The following is a 19,393-nucleotide window of genomic DNA, read 5'->3' on the forward strand; positions in this document are numbered from 1 at the left end:
CACCTAATTAAAGGGGAGTATAATCCATCTTGACTCTCAATATAGTTACCATAATACGAAAATTGGAGAAGAATTCATGGTCTCTACTCCCTTTCTTTTTTAAAAAAAAAAAAAATGTATTTTTCATTGAAAAAGTCCATATCAAACATTCTTTTTCTCAAACAAAAAAATAATAATAATAAAAATAACCAGGATACAAAGTAATTTATAAATACTAAACATTTGTATTCTCTTTTTCCTTATCTCATTCTACTTCCTCCAGCTTTTACATCCCCTATTGAAGGTTTTTTTTTTAAAAAAAAAAAAAAAAACAAAAGAACGATGTAAGGAAACTGAATCTTCTATCTATTATTTCGAAAATAAAATAAAAAGAATATCCTATAACAAAACACAACAAATTACGAAATGAGAAAGAAAACAGCCAAAAACAATTATTTTTTTTAAAAAAAAGAAAAAAAAGAAAAAAGGCCACCTCTCCCCCTCTCCTTTTCTGTCCTTGAAGCCCCTGTGATTAAGTACACTGGACATTGATTATTTTTTGGCTAAGAAAAGATCAACTAAAACTAACCAACATGTTTGCCTTTACAATTTGTCTAGAAACCTATGGCTCCTTGACTTAGCATATTAAAATGCTAGGCATAAAACATATGCGAGAACTTTGGCTATGTTTAATTTCAAACATTCATGCAAACCTTCCATTGCTCAAATTCCACTGAGCTTAGCATGAAGAAGCTCACATTTCCATGCCCACCACCTCTAAACTCCTGGAAAAAGAAGAAAAAAATTTGAGAATTAGAAAGAGAGAAAACAAAATGGCAATAGTTAGTAAAAAATATGTGCTATATGAGGAAGAGTTCCTTTTTCTTATATTATTCTAATGAGCAATGGTATATATATATATATATTACATGACAGAGGGTCCCACGAGAGTCCCAAACACATAAGTGATAAGCTCAACTTTATCACAATTGTTATCACATCTAGAATACACTAGTTGAAGCATATACAACTTCTAGACAGATTAGCTAAACCAGCTACTTGAATATCTGTTGGTTATTAGAAAAGTTATCACAAGACACGTCAGAAGCAGCCGCTGCATTAGCACCAGATGGAGTTGTGCTAACATCCCCCCTCAAGCGATATGTGGGTGGCACCACATTAAGCTTGCTTGGGAGATGATGGAACCTGGAAGTGGATAAATTCTTGGTAAAGATGTCAGCAATCTGATCCATTGTCGGAATGTAGCAAACTTCAAGAGTGTTTTGGGCAACTTTATCACGAACAAAGTGAATATCAATCTTGATATGCTTTGTTCGTTGATGGAAAATCGGATTGGCAGCAAGAGAACCAACACCCATATTATCACACCAGAGGATAGGAACCTGATTGGTTAAAAGTTTTAATTCCAAGAGAAGTTGTTACAGCCAAAACCCAGTACTCAGATTCTGTGCTAGAACGAGCAACTACACTTTGTTTCTTGGATGACCAGAAACTAAAGATTCACCAAGATATATGCAATACCGACTAGTAGACTTTCAGTCATCAACATTCGATGCCCAATCAGCATTATTGAATCTGGACAGCTTCAGATGATTAGAAGGGCAAAGTAAGAGCCCATGATGCTTGGTACCTTGAAGGTATCGAAGAATGTGCTTACAGGCAGACCAATGAACTTCTGTAGGATTATGCATATACTGACTTAGCTTATTAACACTAAAAGAAATTTCTGGCCGTGTCAACGTGAGGTATTGTAACATTTCAAGTGTACTCCGGTAAAGAAAAGCATCATGCATAGGAGCTCCCACGACAGTAGTAAGTTGAAGAGAAGAACTCGCAGGAGATGGACTGGCCTTACAGGCGGCCGTGTTTGTGTGTTGAAGAAGCTCATCAATGTAAGCAGTTTAAGATAAATGCATACCAGTGGCATTTCGATGAACTTCAATGCCCAAGAAATAATTTAAGGTGCCTAGGTCCTTGAGAGAAAAATGAGTATCTAGCCTAGGAATGAACCTGTCAACTAAGCTCTTATTGTTACCGGTTACGAGAATATCATCAACATAGATGAGAACCCAAACAATGCCGAGTGAACTATGAAGAATGAAGAGTGAGGAGTCCATCTTGGAGTTGTAAAAGCCCCACATACATAAGGTCGTTTTTAATTTGTCATACAAGCTCGATGAGCTTGGCAAAGACCATAAAGAGACCGATGCAATTTACACACTGGTTTTGGTTGAGATTGATCAACGAAGCCATCTGGTTGCTTTATAAATACCTCTTCTGTTAAGACTCCATTCAGGAAGGTCTTGTTTACATCAATTTGCCTCACATCCCAGTTTCTAGAAACAGAAATTGACAATACATTACGAACATTAGAAGGCTTGATAATGGGATTGAAGGTCTCATGGAAGTCCAACCCAGGCTTTTGATGGAAGCCTTTGGCGACCAGACGAGCCTTCTGACGTAAAATGGAGCCATCAGTATTTTGTTTTACTTTGAACACCCATTTGTTACCAACAAGGCATTGACCAGGTTGAGGAGGCACCAAGGTCCGTGTTTGATTGGCTCGTAAAGCTTGGAACTCAGCGTTCATGGCCTGTTTCCACTGTGGGCAGAGGAGAGCTGAAGCCGTTGATGGTGGTTCAACAAAAGGAGAAGCTGACCAAGTGGTGGCAAGGTAAAATTTTTGCTTGATTATACCTGCCTTTGCTCTGGTTATCATTGGGTGAGTATTTTGAGGGGAGTGGACTGGTTGTTGAGATGGGTGAGAGTCGGCAATGGCACAGAAAGGCATAGAGAGAGAATTGGTGGATGGACGGGTAGGCATCGGTATGGCCAGAGGTGATTATGGCGAACTAATGTGAGGGATTCACAGGGTGCGTTGGACTGAATCAATGGAAAGAAGAAGCACGAAGAGAGTGGAGTATACTCGTGTATTCTGTAGTGGTGAAGAAGACAATGATGGAGCTGGTGGATCGGGTGAGGAAGACAACCTGGGAGTAGAAATGTTTGGAGGAAACCCATCGTTGTTGTTATTGAGTCCAAACAAGGAGGAGTTGGATCGGCTCTAGGATGCTAAGGTGGGCTCCAACTGAACACAAACCAATCGGTTCTGGGCCTGCAAAATAGAATTAGATGGAAAAAATAATGAAGAAGAAGATGTGTTAGACGTAATATTATCATGTGTGGGGTCCAGCTTTTGCGGGAAAAGGGTAACATTCTTCGTTAAAAATAACATTATGAGAAATATATATTTTGCCAGTAAGAAGACTTAAACAGTACTTATACCTTTATGCGAGGATCTATAACCAATGAAAACACACCTTTCGTAGTGAGAACTAAACTTTTTTAATCTGTAAGGACGAACAAATGGAAAACACTCACAACCAAAGCAGTTTAAAAAAGAAAAATCAAAATGTTCATGAAATAATTTTTGGAATGGAGATTTAAAATTGAGAACCTTTGTAGTAAGCCTGTTAATTAAGAAAGTCATTCTGGAACTTTGAGCCAGAAGAGTGAGAGCAGTTTCAGTTATATGGCAGTGTTTTCTTTCAATTTTGCCATTTTGATTATGAGTATGAGGACTGGATGTTGAAAGATTATTCCAAAATCATTTAAAATTGTCTTGAGAGGTCGGTATTCACTACCCCAATCAGCCTGAAATATTTTAATTTTTTTATTAGTTAAATTTTCAACCATTTTTTTGGCATAATTTTAGCCTTTGATTGACTCCCAAAAAGGCTTTCAATAGAGGACCAAAGCTGATGGGCAGTAATCGGATGTGATGCCTTGGTGATCTGTGTATGAATTTCAGGTGATATGGAGGGATAAAATCCAGCCAACAAGTGCTTGGTCAAGACGTCTCCACTGGTGATAAACTGGGTTCGGCGTGCTTGGTCAAGACGTCTCCACTGGTGATAAACTGGGTTGGGCACCGTCGTTTGTAATTCTGATATGATGCCTTGGTGATCTGTGTATGAATTTCAGGTGATATGGAGGATAAAATCCAGCCAACAAGTGCCTGGTCAAGACGTCTCCACTGGTGATAAACTGGGTTCGGCACTGTCGTTTGTAATTCTGATGTGATGCCTTGGTGATCTGTGTATGAATTTCAGGTGATATGGAGGATAAAATCCAGCCAACAAGTGCCTGGTCAAGACGTCTCCACTGGTGATAAACTGGGTTCGGCACCGTCGTTTGTAATTCTGCTTCATTACGCATGACAATAGTACGAGGTGGTGGATGGAGACTTCCATCAACAAAGGCTTCCATGTTACATCCAACAATGGCTGGCAGTATTTGCAATCTCCATATAATATAATTGTGTTGTTCTAATCGAAAGGGAAAAGTGTAATTTGGGAGGGTAATATCTGAGAAAGATGGAATGACTGAGACAGGAATAACGGCAGAAGAAGTGGTGGAAGGACTGGCCATTTGGATCGAGAAACTTGTTTGAGTATGCTTAAAGGTCTGATACCTTGAAAAATATGTGCTATATGAGGAAGAGTTCCTTCTTTTTATATTATTATAATGAGCAGTGATATATATATATATATATATATACTATACAAGACAGAGGGTCTCACGTGAGTCCCAAACACATAAGTGATAAGCTCAACTTTATCACAATTGTTATCATATCTAGAATACACTAGTTGAAGCATATACAACTCCTAAACAGATTAGACAAACCAGCTACTTGAATATCTGTTGGTTATTAAAAGAGTTATCACAAGACACGTCAGAAGCAGCTGCTGCATTAGCACCAGATGGAGTTGTGCTAACAGTTAGCAAGCAAATGAGAAACCAACCTCCGAGACGGTGTTGGGGAAGAACATCACAGGAAAAGAAGCAGCAGAGAAGAATAGGTGAGCTGCTAGTGCTGCAAAAGTGCCGTCTGGGCAAGGATAGTGGTATAGAACCGCAGGTTTCTTCTGCATCGTCGTATTCATGGTGATTATGGGTTTGGATAAACCCAAACCCCACAGAGCCTTCAACGCCATGTTTGGTTGCTCTGCTTCACTGAGAGTTTTTGAGGTAAATAAGGAAAGGGTTTAGTAGCTTTCGTGGCACAGATGTAATAATATTTAGAGAACAAGAAAAAATACGAGCGCTTAGATTTTGGGCTTTGAAAGCCGTAACTTCGTACTTCAAAAAAAAAAAAAGAAAAAAAAAAAAAATCTGAGCTTCTTGTTGTAAATATAGTATAGACTTCGAATTGGGGAAAACTGCTTAAGCACTCAGAACATGCTTGTTTTGACTATGTTTACAATAAATGCACAAAAAAGGTTTTTTTTCTTTAAATAATTTATTTATTTATATTGTTTTGAAGATTTATTACAAAAATTTGCTGATTAAGATACAAAATTTGGAATCTTGAGAGGAAAATAATGATTACTAATTGCATACATAAACATTTTAATTGGGTTTCTCTGTTTGACAGGTATGAGACAATGAGAAGAATCATGAGCTTCTTGGCTTTAAAAGTAGATGCACTTTGAAACATGGAAATAATGATCTCTTTAAACAAGAATTACGGTTTGGATGGTTATTTTTTCAACTTGTTTTGAGAAAGGAAATCAAGCAAGTCCATGCTACTTGTAGATAGCAATAAACCAAATCTCTTAGTTCGATTTTGTAATGGGGGAAGAACGAAAAGAAAATTAAACATCAAGCATTTAAAATAAAATAAAATTAGTTCCTATTTGTTTCAATATTCTTGGCCAATTTTTATTGGACCAATCCAAATCATTCTCCAACATAAATTACTCTGTTTCTAATAAAGAAAAGATAAATATGGTACAAAGTTTCATCACACCATAAATGAGAATTTTGTTCAAAAACAGTAAATAAAATGATGTATAAAGGACATTTGTCTTACAAAATGTGAAAACAACAAATCAACTACTGTTATACTCTATCTCTTAGCATGATTCCACGATCTCACTGATCTCTTTGGATTCATCATCTAAAATTGGTTTTGAGTATCTCGAATTTAATTTCAACCATTCATCATTTACAGGCTTTTCTTGTGGACATACGAAAGGCTTTGGAGGCATTTGTAGCTTTCAGCTTCTCCTTCTGGATCATTTGGATTCATCTGTATACACCATAGTGCAACTATATAATCATCTTCTTTCTTGTTTTTTATTCATCCTCTACTAGTTCAGTTGCACAGACCATATCCACCATAGTGCAACCATAAAATTTCTGTGATTGGTTCTAATTAAAATTCTTAACGTAATTGGTTCATACCCTCTAACTTTTAGGGATTTTGCACTATTGTCATCCCTAGTTTATTATTTTTACAACTTTATCATTTATAGTATCAAATTAGCGTTAATATCTTTTAAAGTTTGTAAACAGTGGTAGCATCAATATAAAACCTTTTAATGTTACTTTTTTAAATGTTAAATTATATTAATCAGAAAAAAATTTTGATTATGATTATACTAGGAGAGTGGAATATCTTTATGTCAAGTGCACATACATTTTAATAGTTAAAAAATCACAAGGTGAAAATTTTAGACCGCGGTTGCATGTTCAAAGACTTCAAAGGCATTGGTACGAATTCAGTATAATAGAAGGTATGGTGCAAAAATGCAAACTAGAATTACTACCCCATTCTTAACTCTTTAAAATCAAACCCATTAGATGACATCAAGCTCTTTTTATAAATGGATAAATTTGATTTAGACCTTCTTAATTTTATGATAATTATATTTGTGAATTTTAACTGTAAAAATTAAAAGAAAAAAACTTATAAATAAGTTTTGAATATAATTTTTTAAGCATAAATTTAACTATATTAAAACAAAATTGAAAGAGTTTAAATAAAATTTTTCCTTTTCTCAAACAGAAAACATGGCATTGTTATTGACCACTTTGTCTGCGTACAATCTTCCTAAGACAATATTCAAGTCTAGTACAATCAATGGTTTATATAAATAAAACTATCAGTATAGCCTAATCCTAGAAGAAAGCCGTAAAACAGAGGTTTGGGTTGGGTGACTTGGGTCTGCATCAAGATTTTTGGGACCATATCAAGATTTTGGCTTCCGGATTTATTCAAAAATCTCTCGCCTCTTTAATTTATAATATATTATAATCTGTAACAAAAAAAAATCTAGCCAACATATTTGGGTAGCTGAATGCCTAGAGTGGCTTTATATTTTTATTTTGCCTGACGTACAAGGGTTGACTTAGGTATAGGTTAGTTTTATTGATTCAAAAAAAAAAAAAAAAAAAAAAACAAGATTATTTACTAATTTCCTACTTCTCTATGACCCAAAAATAAAATAATTAAATATCACTACAAATTTTATTAACATTCCTAACTTTTTAATATCAATAGTCTTTACAAAACGTTATTTTTATCCTTAAAAATTTTTAAACTCTGTTAACTAAGAAACTCACTGACATAAAAGGTATTTCCCGCAACAAAATCAGATATCAACGGAAGTATCTTCAACTAACCGAAAGAAGAGAAATATGTAAAACTATAAAAAATAAAAGATTCAAAAAAAAAAAAAAAAAAAAACACCTTCTCTTAAACAAACGTAATTTATTTGATTATTCATCATTTATTAGGCACACATACAGGTACATAGATATATTATAGCATAAAAGTCCAAAAGCTACCTCGTTAGAAGAGGCCAAACTCCAAACGAACAATCCAAAGCTATGTTTTTATTTATTTATTTTTTAGACAAAGACCCAAAGGTATCAGGTTGAGAATACAAGACTTAAACTTGAGGTCGGTCATATCCCCAATAAAGTATAGCGCTGTTAGACCATTTGTCTACATTTAAATCCTTATTTTTAGGTGCAAATTGGTTCTGGTTGTCATTGGAAGGCTTATCTTTGAGCTCATCGGTATTTTCAGTTTGAGGTCTATCATATCCCCAATAAAGTACTGCAGAGTTAGACCATTTGTCTACTTTTAAATCCTTATTACCAGACTTATCTTTGAGCTCAGAATTTCCAACTTGAGGTCGATCAAATCTCCCATAAAATATAGCAGAGTTGGACCATTTGTCTGCATTTAAGTCCTTATATTTAGGCTGATCAGTACTTCCACGCGTATTGCCTCTATCCAAATGCTTGACAAAATTGTCACCATTATTTCTTAATTTACCATTGACAAGGATTTGAAGCACCTCCGGCATGGATTCGATCTCCATTACATTCTTCCAGTAGTCTCCCGGATCTTTCCTTGCAAGAACGGTGCCTGAAAACTACACGTGCCACCACCGGCCAACAAAGAAAAAAAGTTGCAACAATTAAATTTTTTTTATTTTTCCTAATTGATCATAATTAGTTCATCCTCGTTTTCCATATGATGTTAAGGATATATTAAAAAAAAAATTGATAAGAGAAATATTGCTTACCAAGAGAAGTGATGAAAGGGTAATGAGAGCAAAAGCCGTCTTCATCTTGAGCTAATTTGAGAAATAAGACTTGAGTTTTTCTAAGTGATCGATATTGGCATGATGTTGAGGCTATCAGACTCCCTATTATTTATAGACATCCTACGCAGAGGAAGGAGAACGTGAGTAATTACAACTGAACCAACATCAATTATAACTTGACAAATAAACTAAATTGCGTATTATGAAAACAATCATGAGGTCTCGACAATAAACAAGTTCATGCATGGCCCAATAATAACATATAGATCTGTTTTAATACAATAATACTATGTCTCTTAACTTGTCTAATATATAAGTATATAGAAACATTCATTATAAGATGACAAATAAATTAAGTATTATGAAATAATCATAATTAAGGGCGCTCTCGCCCATGAACGATTCCATGTCGACCAATAACACTATGAATATATATTATTTTAATACAATATATCATTTATCTCAACTACTTTTTTTGATAATTATTTTAATAAATAAAGTTGATCTAATGGTAAACCCTTTTCCATCCACACCTTTAAAGTCATAAAAAATATTATAATATTGAGATATATATTAGGAAAAAAAAAATTAAAAACTTGTTTAATATCATTTTGGTTACCATCCAATATGGTATTTTACTTTTGACCCTCAAATTCAAAAATATGCTAATTTCTTTGTTCAAGTTTCAATTTTTGTACTTTAATATAATTGGATTGTTTGGCTAACAATGACTAATGGTTCCGTCAAATTTAACTAATATTAAAATATAATATGTTCCAGTTTAAACTTTTTAAATTTTGATTTGTCATAATTTAAATCCTATAATTTTTTTTTAAAAAATTCCTTTTTAATACTCTTAAACCATTAACGGCTGTTCGTCAAAAATATAATTAGACCAAAATATAACAAATCAAAATTTGAGAGTTTAAATTAGAACTTTTTGAATTTAAAATTTAAAAACACAACTTTTCCAAACTAGATGATATTCAAATGCAATCATCTTTTGCTATTTTATAAATTGTATTGAATTCTTTTTATAACACATTTATCTAAAATTGAGATTAATTTTTGAATATTGGTGTATTACCACATGATTTTCTATGCCAGTTCATATATATATAGGGCGTGTCTATAATGCGGTCCGTCTGTATGCGGATCCCCATCAAATACGATATTTTAAAAAAAAAAACTTCATTTTTACTGTGTTTGTGTAACAGTAAAGACGATGTTTTTTTCTCAACAACGTTGTCTTTGATTCATCAAAATGTTATTTTTTATACGGATATGCATGTGGACGGATCACACTATAATATTACTTTAAATATATATAAATATATATACAAAAAATCATGGTAAGCACATCATTTTCTATACCAGCTTATACATATATTTATATATATATATATATATATATTAAACAATAATTATAAGGTGACAAATTAGTTTTGTACTATGAAACAGACATATACAAAGAATCTTTATATGTTATAACATATAGTACAAATTATTATAAGATGACAAATTAGTTTTGTACTATGAAACAATCATACACAAATAATCATTATAAGGTGACAAATTAGTTTTGTACTATGAAACAGACATATACAAAGAATCTTTATATGTTATAACATATAGTACAAATTATTATAAGATGACAAATTAGTTTTGTACTATGAAACAATCATACACAAATAATCATTATAAGGTGACAAATTAGTTTTGTACTATGAAACAATCATAGTCAATGTCGCTCTCGCATATGAAATGATTTTGAGCAATAACATTATAAATATATTTTAATATAATATATCATTTATCTCAACTATTTTTTATTATTATTTTAATAAATAAGGCTCTTACATCACACAAAATCACAAAAAAAATTATAATCATCATATGTATATATATATTAAAGAAAAACTTGTTTAATATTATTTTGGATACCATTCAATTGGATACTATATTTTTTATCCTTAAACTCAAAATGTGTTAATTTCTTCGCTCAAGTTTTAATTTATTGCATTTTAATATAATTGAATTTTTTGACTAACAATAAGGGTTGTCAAATTTAAGCAATATTAAAATATAATTTATTTCAATTCAAGCCTTTTAAATTTTGACTTATTACAGTTTAAACCTTGCATTAAAAATTTTTTTTTTAATACTCTTAAACCATTAACTATTGTTTGTCAAAAATCCAATTGGATCAAATATAACAAATCAAAATTTAAAAGCTTAAATTGAAACTTTTTGAATTTGAGAGTAGAAAATACAATTTCTCCAAACTAACTAGCGGTATTAAAATGCAATCATCCTTTGCTATTCTATAAATAGTATTGAATTTTTTATCATTTAATTATACATTTATCTATAATTTAGATTAATTTTTTAATATTAATATATTACCACGTGATTTTCTACACCAACTCATATATATAAATATATATACAAACAATCATTATAAAATGACAAAATTATGAACAATCACAATCAATGTCGCTCTTGGCCATGAACGATTCCGACCAATAACATCATAAATATATTTTAATATAATATATCATTTATCTCAACTATTTTTTATTATTACTTTAATAAATAAGGTCGTTACATCCACATTGAATCATAAAAGAATATTATAATTCTAAGATATATATTAAAAAAAAAATTTAATATTTTTTTGGATACCCTCCGAAGATATTATACCTTTGACCCTTAAATTCAAAAACATGCTTAAGTGTTTCACTCAAAGTTTCAATTTATTGCATTTTAATATAATTGGATTTTTCGGCTAATAATGACTAATGGTTCCGTCAAATTTAACCAATATTAAAATATAATTTGTTTCAATTTAGACTTTTTAAGTTTGCATTATTACAATTTAAACATTGTTTTTTTTTTTTTTAAAAAAAATTCCTTTTTAATATTCTTAAACTATTAATTGCTGTATGTCAAAAATCCGATTAGACCAAAATATATAACAAATCAAAATTTGAAAGCTTAAACTGGAATTTTTTGTATTTGAAAGCTGAAAATACAATTTCTCCTAATTAAATTGTATTGAAATGCATTCATCCCTTGCTATTTTATAAATTGCTTTTTTTATCATTTAATGATACATTTATTTATAATTTAGATTAATTTTTGAATATTAATATACTACCACGTCATTTTCTATAGCAGCTCATATATATATATATAAACAATCATTATTAGATGACAGATTAATTACATATTATGAAACAATATTAATTAAGGTTGCTCTCGCCCGTGGACGATTTCATGCCGACCAATAACATTATAAATATATTTTAATACATTACATAATGTATCTCGACTATTTGTTTTATTGTTATTTTAACAAATAAGGTTGGTCTGGTTGTAAGCCCTTTTACATCTACACATTTAAAGTCATAAAAAAAAAAAAATTTATAATCCTCAGATATATATTAAAAGAACAAAAACCTTGTTTAATATTTTTGTGGATATCATTCACTTCAATATTATACTTTGACCCTCAAATTCAAAATGTGTTGATTTCTTCGCACAAGTTTTTGATTCATGCTGGAATCGTGGATGATTAAAATATATAAAACCAAAATAAGTTATCATGGATCACATACGACAGTTCTTTTTAATATTTAAAAGAAAAAAAAAAAAGAAAGGAACAAACAAATTAACCTTTTTAATTATTTTATGAATTAATATTTTCTATTTAACTTAACACATCATCATAGATTAATTGGTGTACCAGGTGCTTCTATAAACTCATTTTGGGTTTTCTCTTTTTTCTCAACCTCCTTCAAAAAAACATCATTTATTCTCAACTCTTAAGGATGTCACACAGGAAAATGGCTCCAGGAACATTCACACCTTCAGTCCTCATCATCTTCTGCCTTTTGTTCTTCATGGTATAATATTTGCTTACTACTGATTAATATTGAACATATACTCTGCTTCTATATGTGTCCCTAACTTATTTTCCCATTAAATATTTCTCTACAGCTAGCCATAGTAATATTTATCTGATTTCCCAATTAACTAATGAACAATTTCATATTTGTGATCCAGTTCAACCACGGAAATTGTATCAGGGAAACAACAGAAGAACATCATCATTATCATCAACAAGAATTATTTTCCGGTGGAGAGAATATGAATATTCAACAAGTAGTAGGACATTCTGGTGACAACCACATGGATCATATAAAAGCTTCAAAAATTGGATTCTTCACGGTGGACCAACTCTATGTTGGCAAAACAATGCCTATAAGTTTTCCAAACATCGACTTTTCATCTTTGCCCCGCTTCTTGCAGAAACGAGAAGCCGATATCATTCCTTTCACTTCAAGCAAATTGCCACAGCTTCTCCAATTCTTTTCATTCCCACAAGAATCTCTCCAAGCCAGTCAAATTGAGACGACACTCAAGACCTGTGAACTAAAACCCATCAAGGGAGAGACAAAGTTCTGTGCTACCTCCTTCGAATCCTTGCTTGATTTCGTACGTGATGTTTTAGGAAAGGAAAATCATTACAAAGTTCTAACCACACAACATATCAAAAACCCAGTTGCACAGAACTACACTTTCCTTGAAATATCTCAGGTTTTTTCATCGTCCAATAAGATCGTGGCATGCCATATTTTGCCTTACCCTTATGCAGTCTTTTATTGCCATAGCCCAGAAGCAAGCAAGCTCTTCAAGATTAGGGTTCGTGGCAATGAGAATGGTGATAAAGTTGATGGCCTTGCCGTTTGCCACATGGACACATCGGATTGGATTTCCGATGATATGTTTATACTCCTCGGCGTCAAGAGGGGAAATCCTATTTGCCATTTCTTCTCCCCAGCTACTTTGATTTGGGTTTCCTACCAGCCATGATGATATCCTTATACTATGACTTTATAAAGTTAAAATATAAAGCGCATATCAGTCAAATTTAGACTGGTTACTTATATTTTATTTGGACTGATTAGTATTACATTATGACTTTATAAAGTTAAGATATGCTGATGTGATAATATATTGGTGTTTATGTATTTTGAATATTATGTATGTGGAGAAGCTTGATGTTGATGTCAATTATCTGATTGTTCTACGAATGAATTATATATGAAAATAAGCATATATAAATAAGAACTTTGAGTTTGGTTTGCTAATGATAGTTTATAAATACAATTATGTATGGAATTAATAGAATTGTTTTTAAATAATCCTTCATAAATAACGGGGACATTATTTTTACCTTTATATATAGTCTATTTAATTTTTTCAACGTGTCCTTACATGTTTCTTTATTACATCAGTACTAGCTGTAACATCCCACATCGGTTGGAGAGGAGCACGAAGAGGTCTTTATAAGGCTGTGGATACCTTTCCCTTCAGGACGCGTTTTGTGAGCAAAACCTTGAGGCCAGGGGGGAGAGAGGGTGTGAACCCTGGGCCAAAGAGTACAATATCCTGATGCGGGTGGTCTGGGCTGTTACAGTGGTATCAGAGCCAGTACCCGGATCGGTGTGCCAGCGAGGATGCTGGGCCCCAAGGGGGGAGGATTGTAACATCCCACATCGGCTGTGGATACCTCTCCCTTCAGGACGCGTTTTGTGAGCAAAACCTTGAGGCCAGGGGGGAGAGAGGGTGTGAACCCTGGTATCAGAGCCAGTACCCGGATCGGTGTGCCAGCGAGGACGCTGGGCCCCAAGGGGGGAGGATTGTAACATCCCACATCGGTTGGAGAGGAGCACGAAGCGGTCTTTATAAGGCTGTGGATACCTCTCCCTTCAGGACGCGTTTTGTGAGCAAAACCTTGAGGCCAGGGGGGAGAGAGGGTGTGAACCCTGGGCCAAAGAGGACAATATCCTGATGCGGGTGGTCTGGGCTGTTACACTAGCCACTTGATAAGTTAATTAATGGTCATAGTACTAGAAAAAATGACCCAAATGGTAAAATAACTGATTTTTTAGACAATTATCCAAGTTTCAAATCTCTCAATCTCTATTTAACATAAAAGAGAAAAAGAATTAAGTACTTCAAAAAAAAAAAAAAAAAAGAGCAATTTGATCTATTAATTTATTTAATAAATATGATGGAACCAGAGATTCTTGATTTTAACCGGATTTCTCTATTCAAAAAATTGTGAAAGATATTTATTAGTAGAAATAACTAATTGAAGTTAACGTAGAAATTCAAATATTTTATGTTTGCAAAAGTTGAGATGTAGAGTAAACTACCATGCTCTGAAGTTTACTGATCCGATAAACAGCAAAATGACTGAAAATCGGGTCCACCGAATGAGGATGAGAAGCAAACAATAGATAGCTTTGCACCTGAGGTATGCTAATTTCGATGTAGTCTGAAAAAATAAACTAATCTATTTTATTTCATAAATATATACAATTTGTTATTAAAAACAGGGTATAATAACCGCAATTAATCCCTAAACTGTATCAATTGTTACACTTTGGTTCTTGAATTCTTTCTTCTTCTTTTTAACTTTAATCCATAAACTCTAATTTTTTTTTTTTAATGCATTTTGATCATTAAACTATTTTTTTGGTTAATTTTTTAACAATTTAAAAACGTACAGTGTACTTGTTGCAATATGTAAAGATTTTGTGGGATTTTCTTTATTTTGAAATTTTATTATAATCTTGTTACTATAAGTGTACTACGTATCTCAAAACTATTAAAAATTTGACTAAAAAATAGTTTAAAGATCAAAATGCACTAAAAGAGTTGAAGTTTAAAAACTAAAATATGGAAAAAAAAAAAACAAAAAAACAAAAAAACAAAAAACAAAACAAAAAAGAAGAAATAAAGATTTAAGGATTAAACTGCAAATTTTAGTCCGGTTAGGATCTAACAGCAGTGCCAATTACCTTTGAAAATATATTAAAATTATAAAATCTTTTTTTTTTTTTTCCTCGTATATATGTCAAATTGTATCGCACTTTTTAAAAACAGAAAATGGAAAACATAAACATAAACGTCACCAAAACATAAGTTTGGATAAGTGAGCCACAGTTTGGATACAATAATTCTATCTTTCTATGTCTCTATCTTACTTAAATAAATAAATAATAATAATAATAAAATAAAGCGGATATGTATGTATGATCATATCATTTATCTATATCCTTTTAAAAATTAAAATGTATTGTCTGGCTATGCGTGTGTTCGTTATTTTTAAGTATAATTTCACCACGTATGTTTAGTTTTCTTATTGAAATCAATATTTTTATTCATATCAAACATTGTTTGATACGAAATGATCATCTCAAATATTTATTCATTTATACAAAATTTCACAAAATGCTTTGAATTATCAAATTAATTTATTTCAATAATTTTGAGGTTACAACGTATTTGAACATAAATGATTTGCCACAAATATTATTTCATACATATAATAAAAGGTATATATGCAACCAAATATTATACACACACACACACACACACACACACATATATATATATATATATATATGTATATGAAGTCAAACTCACATCAATTTAACCTTATGTTTCTTATCATTAGATTTTTCATTTTTAACCCTCTGATTATTTCAGTAGCTAGAAATTAGATCCTAAGTACATTTATATATCTCAACTTTTAAACTAATCGTTAGATTTTTCATTTTTAACCCTCTGATTATTTCAATAGCTAGAAATTAGATCCTAAGTACATTTATATATCTCAACTTTTAAACTAATTCAAAGACTGATATAAGATATCATAATAGTTTTCCTTCAAAATGGTTATGGTCGGATAATTTATTAGAACTTCTCTTATCAAATCTTAGAATTAAAATTTAAAGATGCATTTAGTATTTACATGAATATATAAAATTAGTTAACTTTATTCCTTTATAGTTTTAGAATTTTATCAAATTCATATAAATCGCAAATAAATTTGCAAATCTAAATGTTTAGAGCTATCATATGGCTAATAATAATGGTCTTTAGAGCATCTCTAAGGCTTTTTTATAACCTCATCATTTTTATTTTAAAGATATATTCAAAACATTTTATTGATAAGTTCAAAAAACTTTTTAAAGTAAAAAATAAAAATATAGAGTCGTTTTAACTCTCCAAAAGCTAAACTCACTAGTTACTTAGATTTAAAGCGTAAGATTTAACTGAAAGTCTAAATAAGATAAAATATAGCAAAGTTGGACCATATTTCTACATTTAAATCCTTCGTGCAAATTGGTTTAAGTTGGCAATGGATGACTTACATTTGATCTCAGCGGTACTTTAATTTCTGTAAAGTGCACATGTGGCTTGGGATTTATGATGAAAACTTGTTTACATTACACCAGTGACTTCCACTTGGTCCAAAGTCCTAGATCGAACTTTAAAGTTCCAGACAATTTATGGGTTGGACTTGGACCAAACCTTGTCAAAACTTTTAGGCTTTAAATTTCAGGCCCAAACTTTGTATCTCGATTGGGCCAATTATTTCTAAAGAAGTTTATTAAAGGGGAATTTGGCCCGATACCCCAGTTTGAAAGCCTTTAATGAAATATACCTACCTCCTTTTGAGATTTTTTGTTTTACCCTCTGTTTTTTTAATATTCCCAAACCACCCTTTTCAAATATCAAAAGGAAAAAATATACATGAAAAGCACGAAGAAAAGAGGAAGAGAAAGTGAGAGAGAATGGCGAAGCAGCTATCGGAGAGTTATTCGAGAGGAGAGATGAGTGGAGGAAGTATCTAAGGCTCAGCAATCAGCTCCGCCATACTTTTCCCTAATTTGGCCTCGGAGTCGCCCCCTTCGGCGTCTACCTGGTCGACAACCAGATCTACAACCTTCCTCCTCCTCTTTTTCTAGGTCTGCTTTTAATGGTGTACTTTTTGTTGGGTTTTTCAAGAAATCTTCAAAATAAAAAATACAATTAGAATCCTATGGTCGGAACCCTAGCTTTGCTTTTGTCATTGAGACTTGGCAGGTGGAAGTTTATTTTGGAAGCCGCAGCAAAAGGAATCAGCCATGGTTAGATTCAATTTTGCTATATTTTTCATCTTTTTCTTTTAATTTTATTGCTTTTTTTACTTTGGGTAGGGGAAAAAAAAAAGCGAAAATGTGTTTTAAAAATGCAAAACTTTGGCATTTCAGTTTTGTCAAGTTTTATGAATTCTTGATTGTGTATGTTTTTATGATAAATTTTCAGGTGAAGTATTCGAGAGAGCCTAATCCTACCAAGTGTGAGTAATTTTTCCATCTTTTTTTTTTTTTTTAATTGTTGTTGTTGATTTATAGAATTTTGTTGGCCACTGAGAAAATCTTGGAAAAGGGAAGAACAAAGTTAATTTTCTGAAATATTAAAGTTGCATTTTTGAGTGAAAGATATTGATTTTTCTTAGTTAATGATATTGAATTTGGTCGAAAACAAGGCTTTTCACTAGGGATTTTCTTCAGTGTCTAAACAAAAGTTAGATTAGTCAAGCATGGTTTTAGTTTTGGAAAATTTATTGTTAATGTTGTTTTTTATGATTTTAATCAGCCTGCAAAGCCAGGGGATCAGACTTATAAGTTCGTTTTAAGGTATGCTTGTTCAACTTGATTGCCTTTGGGATTTCAGTGTTTTATGGAAGTCTGAGATGGTTAATGATGGTGAATACCTTTAATAATGTTAAAGTTCAATGAAAAAGTAATTATTAATATAGTAAATCAATGATAGTATGTCAAGGGTTAGGTTAGATCAACAATATAGGAAATTTAACTTAAAAAATAATCAGTAAATAGAGCTCAATCTCATAAAAAATTGGTTTGATATCTAGTATGCTAATGATTTTGAAATATGACTTAATCAAGTTAATGCTTTGTTTTCGTTATATTCTCTCTTCATAATACTAGGGAAACAGCCCATGCTACCATGCAGGCCCTTTGGAATACTGTAAGCAACATGTCACTTACACAAACCCTTCTAGAACACAAGGAGTGAAGAAAAAGGGATAGTAATGCTGTAACACCCCATCCCGAAGTGCACTGGAATTTTCTCATGTTGACTAAGGTTGACTGGGTTTTACCGTCGTTGACCGAGAAGGGTCAAACTTTGACTTTTTGACTTAGAAAGAACTCTAGGTTGATCGAGGCACCATTATGAAGTATAACACGAGTCCGTAGACTAGGAGCACATCAAAAACAGATCTACGGTTTGAAAGTTATGAGCAAAACAAGTTGATGTCCGAATTGTCCGAGGGTGCTGGAGTTGACTTTTTATTTTTGGGAAATTGAATTTTGACTCATACATGGTTGTAAAGTACTCGTCGATACGAGTTTGTAGACTAGTAGCACGCCCGATTCGGACACGTGGTTTTAAAATTATGGACTTGCAAAATTTTTCAAATACCGTATTATCTTTAAACGTGTGAACAATGTATGACACGTATAACTTAGTTAATGGTGCCGTGTGTCACAATGAGAAAATGCCACCTGTCAACCACAAGTAAATGTTATATTATATTATTTTTGTTATTATTTTATATATTATATTATTATGATAAAATTTTATTATTTTAATATTATTTATTTATTTATTTTTAATTCTTTTTTTTCTTTTTCTTTATTTTTCTTTCTTCCCCACGGGGGAAAAACCCCTCTCCTTTTTTCCTCTTTTCTTCTCTATTCTTCTTCCTTCTCTTCCTTCTTCCACCTCCTCCCCCCCCCCCCCCCCCCCGCGACGGGGTCCACCTTCCTCCTCCCTCATCTCCGGCTGATTGACCACTGTGCGAACGGCAGCAGGCCATACGCACTAGACAGACTGGTGACCCACAATGGCATGACCTCAGCCACTCAATCTCCGGCCGGTGGAGTGGCTAACGTGCCGGGATCGGCGCATAACGCAGACGATCCGCTTCCTCCCCATTGGCTGGTTTTCCGGTGGCTATCGACCGTGCAACCAGTCCCTTCCCACCAATTTGAACCCCTTGAGTCCATTTCCAAGCTCAAATTGGCTCAAACCTCGCTCGTTTATGGGATATT

At 32.5% G+C, this 19,393-nt stretch overlaps 2 protein-coding genes and 1 long non-coding RNA gene across 3 annotated transcripts; 2 read left to right on the top strand and 1 right to left on the bottom strand.

The window, feature by feature from the left end:
* Positions 1-3,448: 3,448 nt before the first annotated feature.
* Positions 3,449-7,958, top strand: LOC132800633 (uncharacterized). The gene is made up of 2 exons (XR_009635848.1): positions 3,449-5,034; positions 5,441-7,958. It is a non-coding gene; the product is annotated as an uncharacterized LOC132800633 (long non-coding RNA).
* On the bottom strand, positions 7,542-8,547 carry LOC107419412 (uncharacterized). The gene is made up of 2 exons (XM_016028170.4): positions 8,388-8,547; positions 7,542-8,234 (listed from the first exon to the last, which is right to left on the bottom strand). Exons 1-2 carry the CDS (start codon positions 8,430-8,432, stop codon positions 7,743-7,745), a joined length of 537 nt encoding a protein of 178 aa, XP_015883656.2. The 5' UTR covers positions 8,433-8,547; the 3' UTR covers positions 7,542-7,742.
* Positions 8,548-12,144: 3,597 nt separating this feature from the next.
* On the top strand, positions 12,145-13,564 carry LOC107419409 (BURP domain-containing protein BNM2A). The gene is made up of 2 exons (XM_016028168.4): positions 12,145-12,316; positions 12,477-13,564. Exons 1-2 carry the CDS (start codon positions 12,242-12,244, stop codon positions 13,284-13,286), a joined length of 885 nt encoding a protein of 294 aa, XP_015883654.2. The 5' UTR covers positions 12,145-12,241; the 3' UTR covers positions 13,287-13,564.
* Positions 13,565-19,393: the final 5,829 nt, after the last annotated feature.

Source organism: Ziziphus jujuba, chromosome 2 (genome assembly GCF_031755915.1).
Source record: "Ziziphus jujuba cultivar Dongzao chromosome 2, ASM3175591v1".
Lineage (NCBI taxonomy): Eukaryota > Viridiplantae > Streptophyta > Magnoliopsida > Rosales > Rhamnaceae > Ziziphus > Ziziphus jujuba.